Source organism: Phalacrocorax aristotelis, chromosome 1, assembly GCF_949628215.1.
Source record: "Phalacrocorax aristotelis chromosome 1, bGulAri2.1, whole genome shotgun sequence".
NCBI classification, from domain to species: domain Eukaryota; kingdom Metazoa; phylum Chordata; class Aves; order Suliformes; family Phalacrocoracidae; genus Phalacrocorax; species Phalacrocorax aristotelis.
Genome location: NC_134276.1, coordinates 197802402 through 197808460, shown reverse-complemented (window position 1 = coordinate 197808460; position 6059 = coordinate 197802402). Strand labels below are relative to the sequence as shown.

Sequence of the window (6059 nt, the reverse complement as noted above, 5' to 3'; positions counted from 1 at the left end):
CCACAATTACTGACCAATTCCTCTCTATGTAGGCCATTAGTGCTGTTGTATGGTACACCTTCTCCAGGTCTGCATCAAATGAGAGTAGATACAATCAAGATGAGGGATTGCTTAATTCCTCCAAAATAGGTCTAGGCCATTAAGCAGTGATCATTAACGCCAGGTCAGGTGCCATAGCCCTCGACAAGCTAGAGATGGTAACAGAACACACGCTCCCCTGCTGTCATCAAGAGTAATGGTGAAGATTAGAAGTGAGCACACACACAGAGAACTGTTATATACAAAAAAAGTTTAATTGAAATACCTGTATAAAAAATATGATCTCCATACATTTCACACTGTTAAACAGAAGAAAAAAAAAATCCAAATCCAAGCTGCATAAATGCAACCAGATCACAGAAACACAGCTATTAAAATAAATTAAGGTTTATGACTCTGCCACTCTACCTTCCAGAGCCAATGCACGGAGACTGTACAATGTCAATAATTTAAAACCCTTCCAAACAGCATTACTTTACATCTCTGGTATGATAATACCAGACAAAGGCATACTGACTAACTTTAAAAAGTCATTCCATTTCCCTTAAATTAGACTTTGTACAACAATTTTCCATCTTCCAACAAAAATTTATAAGGTCAGAAAATTCTTTTTTTTGTTGTTGTTTTTTGTTTTTTAAACAAAAGTTAACAGGAATGCAGAAAAAAAAGTGCCATGGGCAAACCACTAGAATTCCCATGGGGAGAAGGAGGGGAAAAGCACAGTGTTGAATAACTAACCAAATAAATTAACCAAATAAATAGCCACAGCTGAAACCTGTGGGAGGTCTTCTAAACTCCAAACAATAAATAACTGTATAGTACATGGGAAAAACCAAGTTTACATAAACACATTATACAGGTATGGAAAAAAAGTAAAGTCCTTGAATATTGCATTGATTGTGCATTCAACATGCCCATACATACTTTAAGACTCGCAGGGTGACAAAAGGCCGGGGGGAGTTGAGAAAGGGGCTTCTCATGCCCAATGGTAGAGATGATAAAAGGAAACATGAATAAGTGTTTCTGATACAAAAGCTGATATACCTGTTCATATTTCTGTGCAGGCTATAGGAAATATTTTGAGCAGCAGAAGTGGGTTGGATTTGGAAAGGGGCCGGGGGGGGGCAGGAGTGAAATGTCTGTGTTCAAGTATTCCATCACCAGTGGATGGGACTACTTCATTCAATCACCGAACATGTTCTCCAATGCATCATAGGAGCTGCTTCCTCCAGTACTGAGTCTAAAGGGAGCAAATTCCTATAATGAACTGGATCTTCTTTGGACATACACAGCTCAAAAAAGAAAGTCCCACTGAAGCAGCTTTCAAAAAGGCACTCAAAAGCAAATAAAATCTAGTCCAGGCTCTATGAGAGCAAAAAAGTTTACCATGTATTCAAGAGGTCACTGCTTTCTTAGTAAGGTCAGTCTTTGACTAAGTACTGGCCTGCAACTCCCAAACATCAGCGTTTCCAAAGGAAATCTCTCATCCCAAAGCAGAAACCAGCAAAGGGGGAAAATAAAATCAAGTCCCTCAGACAAAGATTCAACTACAGAATAATGAATGCATTTTTCTAGCCCCTCCTACGTATTGGCAGCAGCACTGTGGTCTTTCTGCTTGTAGCTCCCCTCCCAGTGCGAGGTCCTTAGTAATTCACAGACTCTCATTACTTGAGCTTGTGCTAGATACATCAGTATCAAGGGTCCGTAGCCTTATGTCACAGTCCTCAGACTTCACTACTTCAGATTTGTGCATCCATTGATGGTCAAAAATTTGCTCAAGTGTTGGTCTGTCTGAAGGCCTCAGTGAAAGGCACCATTTGATCAGCTGTTGACATTCTGTAACAGGCGAACAACAAGAAAAAAACAGCAATTTTAGACTAAGAACATAAAAAGACAATCCTGAACAAAAAATCCACCCGTACAAGCTCAAACATACAGGCCTATTTGAAATAATACTACTACTAAAAAAAAGCCCCTATGTCCCCCCTTGACCCCTATACAACTCACCAGGTGAAATTCTTCTCCTGAAGTATAGTCGTCCCCTCAAGATTTCTTCATCTTGCTCAAAAGGGATGTCTCCACAAACCATATCATACAGCAGAACTCCCAGAGACCATACTGTTGCTGATCTCCCATGGTATCTGTGGTATCTGATCCACTCTGGAGGGCTGTATACTCTTGTTCCTACAGGAAAGGAAAAAAAAAAAATTCAAGCAAAAGGTTTAGAGTATTTCCCCATTATTCAGCTCTTTCTAGCAGAGCTAAATTAAATTCATAAACTTGTCATTTGGGAGTTAAAGCTTTAAATTTCTTATGGGCCAAAGCCACTAGCGGTGTAACCTCAGGTCACCCGCAGGGTTACACCATCGGCCTTGGCCCCTCCGGTTGCGCTATGCTGTCGGGAGGCACACCACAGCCCCATCAGCTGACTGTTTACCGAGGCAAGCTCCCTTTCACTGACCACGTGGCGTCTGCAGCATCACACCAAAAATAGACACAAAAGGACAAAGGGGGCTGGCGGGGAGGAGACGAGAGAGGGCGGCAAGAAGGTGAAACCCAGGTCTACCCGCATTACACCGGGCTAATCTGCTTTATCCAATTCCGCAGGGCGTAAACAAAATAGGGCCGCTTGCGATTTCAATGTTTTTAACCTTCCCCCCCGCCCTCCCCCCCCCCCCCCGCGCTTTTCTGCGGCAGCTTTTCCCAACCCGCCCCCGGGTGCCCGCGGGCTCCTTGGATACCAAACAAAACCGGGAATTCGTGATGCTGAGGGTCACGTGCGGCGGGGCTTCGTGTTTCACAACAAACAGATGTGAGTGCGGCAGCTGGGGGGAGGGAGAGTCCCCATTACATCCGTCGCACTCAAAGGACGGGGGAAAATACTCCCTTCCGTCATACAAGGGGCGATTTTCACCTTTCCCATCGCTATCGCGCCGAGCCCGGCCCTGGAGCCATTACCGAGTCATTTCGTGTTTATCCCCATCGCTTTTAAAAAATCTGCAATGCGGGATTTCCAGGACACCGGCGGAAAGGGAGGCGGGGGAGCTACCGCTTGAAGTTAAAAAAAGCACCACATATAAAAACTGCATATCCACACATGGAAACATCCGACACTGGCGAAGCCTCCGTGTAAACAGATCGCCCTCTAGGAAAAAAAAAAAACCCTGCTTTTTCCAAGACAGGGAAATATAAACTGCTGCGTCACTGCCTGGAATCGCCTCTTTCCTACACAACTGAACACCCCATAGCTGCTTCGGGTCCAAGGGTTTCCATTACCGACAGACCCGAAAGGAACCCCCGGGCCACAGGCACGGCTCGCTACTGCCAGGCGCCAGATCTGGGATTAGCTGCGGCGGGAGGGGGGGCATCGCCCGGGAGGGGCACGGGGACTCCAGCCAAACCCGCCGCAGCCGGGCTGCCCCGGGCGTGGGGAGGGCACGTACCGTCGAAATCGGTATAGACCGTGTCCTTGAGGAGGGCCCCCGAGCCGAAGTCGATCAGCTTCAGCTCGCCTGTCCTGAGGTCAACCAGCAGGTTCTCGTCCTTGATGTCCCGGTGCACCACGCCGCAGCTGTAGCAGTGGCGCACCGCCTCCAGCACCTGCCGGAAGAACCCGCGGGCCGTCTCCTCGTCCAGGGCGCCCTTCTCCGTGATGAAGTCAAAGAGGTCCTTCACCAGCTCGGGCCGCTCCATGATGATCAGGTAGCCGTCGGGGCGCTCGTACCAGTCCAGCAGCTTGATGACCCCTCTGAAGCCGGAGCCCACCTTCTTCAGGAGGACGATCTCCAGGGGCACCATGACGCCGTTCTGGGCAGAGAGGGGGGCGCGGGTCAGCAGGGGGGGAGGGGGCGGCCCGGGGCGCCCCCGCGCTGAGGGGCGGAGCGGAGGGGCGGGGCGGGCGGGGCGGAGGGCGCGGCCGGCGGGCCCCCGCCGCCGCTGCCGCAGTCCGAGGGGCGGGCGCGGCGCTGCGGCGGCGAACCCCCGCCAAATTCCCCCCCCCCCCCCCCGATGCAGAGGCCGCGCCAGCGGGGCGGGCCCCGCCGCCCACACAATAGCCCCGCCGCGGCGAAGCCCCGCGGTCGCGCAGCGCCACCCCCCCCCCCTCCCCACCCTGGTACTTACAATCGTGCCCCACTCGGTCACCCTCTCCTTCACCACATGCTTCACGGCGACCTGCGGAGCGGGGAGGAAAGGAGGCGCCGTGAGCGGCGGGGCGGGCACAGCCTGCGCCCCGCCGCGGAGGGCCGGGCCGCACCGCGCCCGCAGCCTCCCGCCCGGCCGGCCGCCCCGCGCCTCACCGGCAAGCCGTCGGCGATCCTGCTCCCCGCGTAGACGGTGCCGAAGCCCCCGCTGCCCAGCACGGAGCCCACCTGGTAGACTTTATCGAACGGCTCCTTCTCCACTTTCACTGGGGAAACGAGAGGGAAACACACCGCGTTAGCGTCCGCAGCCGCGCCTCGCCAAAAATCCAAAAAAATAATAAAATATAATAAAAGCCCCAAAATGTTCTGCCCAAAGGACGTATATTGTGTGCGCTGCCCTAATTCCGCCCAAGGCTTTTTTTTTTAATATTAAATTGTCTTCTTCAGTTAAAAAAAAGGAAGCGGAGCGCAGCGCGGCGCTGCGGGGCTCCGAAGCGCCGTCCCCGCGCACCCCGGGGCCGGTCCGCGCCCCTCCCGGCGCCCCGCGATGGCGGGGGGACACCCCGGCCCCGCCGTACCTGGCTGCAGGATCTTCACGGGCAAGTGGTCCATGCTGGTGGGGCTGCAGATGTGAGCCAGCGAGCCGAACTTGGAGAGCAACATCTTCCGAGGGCGGCGGGCGGCGAGTCCCCCGCGGCGGCACCGCCGGCGTCCTCCCGGCTGAGCGACCGGCGGCGCGGCGCGGCGCTCCGCTCTCCGGGGCCGGCTGGGGACGGCGGGCCGCCGAAACCTTCCCCGCGGTTCCTTCCTCGTCCGGCACCGGGCACCGACGGAGTCCTCGGGGGTCCCCGCCGGCTCAGATCCGCACGGCGACGGCACCAAGTCCTCAGGCGAAAGGCGTTCGGCGCGGGCGCAGCTCCCGCTCTCCTCCCTCTCCCAACCGGCGAGAGCCGCTCGGGGCGCTGGGACGCGCGGGCAGGACCGGAGCCGTCGGCGGAGGCAGCGAGGACCGGGGGCTGCGGAGCCCGCCCCTGCGGGGGCCGCGGCGGCGGGGAGCGGGCTGGGCGCCGCAATGGGGCCGTGGCGGGCGCCGGAGCCGCGCCGCCGCCCTGCCTGCCCGCGCGCTTCTGAGCCGGCGGCGCCGCCGAGCCGCCTCTTAACTCCCAATATTTTGGTGCGGGCAGAGCGCGGCGAGCGCGCCGAGGATATCCCTCCGCGGGGGAGGGGGAAACACCTCTCCCCGCCGGCCCGGCAGCCCCCTCCCCTCCGCGCCGGGGCGCCCGCGGTGCGGAGGGCGGGACTGCAGCCTCCCGCCCCCACTCCGTCCTGCGGACGGGCGGGGGGAGAGGCGGGGGGCTGGGAACTACTTATTTGTAGTAACTGGCGCGCAGAGTTACAGACTGTCTGAAGCACGCATCACACATTAGAGGCGGAAAAAAAAATCCGCGGGGGGGGGGGGGGAGATTCTCTATTTGCGTTAACGCTTCCACGCGGCCAATCGAGAGGCACCTTTTGAAAGGGCTACCGGTTTGGCCAATGAGGAGAGGCCTCATTTGCATGCGGCGCCGCGGAGCCGGGCAGCAGGGCGGGAATGCCGCCGCGCGCCGGACTCGGCCCCGCCCCGCGGCTGCGGAAGGTCGTCCCGCCCCGGCCCAGGCGCTGCCTCTGGGGCCGGGCGGGGGCGGAGCGCCGCCACCGCCCGGGCACGCCGGGCGGCGGCTTTGGCGAGGGGTACGGGCAGCCCCCGGTGCGGCGCGTCAAAGCCCGCTTATTCGGAAAGCCGGTGCTCGCCGCTTCCCCCCCACCGCCCCCGCTCGCCGCGGCGGGCTCTCCTTATCCCTGTCGCTGCCCCCCGCCGCGGGGGGACGCCGGCCGTCC

The 6059-nt window shown here is 56.9% G+C and overlaps 1 protein-coding gene across 1 annotated transcript; it reads right to left on the bottom strand.

Annotated features, from left to right (window-relative positions):
* Positions 1–274: 274 nt before the first annotated feature.
* On the bottom strand, positions 275–5340 carry PIM3 (Pim-3 proto-oncogene, serine/threonine kinase). The gene is made up of 6 exons (XM_075081262.1): positions 4760–5340; positions 4338–4447; positions 4162–4212; positions 3483–3846; positions 2047–2223; positions 275–1875 (listed from the first exon to the last, which is right to left on the bottom strand). The coding sequence occupies exons 1-6, from the start codon at positions 4842–4844 to the stop codon at positions 1691–1693; spliced, it is 972 nt and encodes a 323-aa protein (XP_074937363.1). The 5' UTR covers positions 4845–5340; the 3' UTR covers positions 275–1690.
* Between the last annotated feature and the right edge of the window lie 719 nt (positions 5341–6059).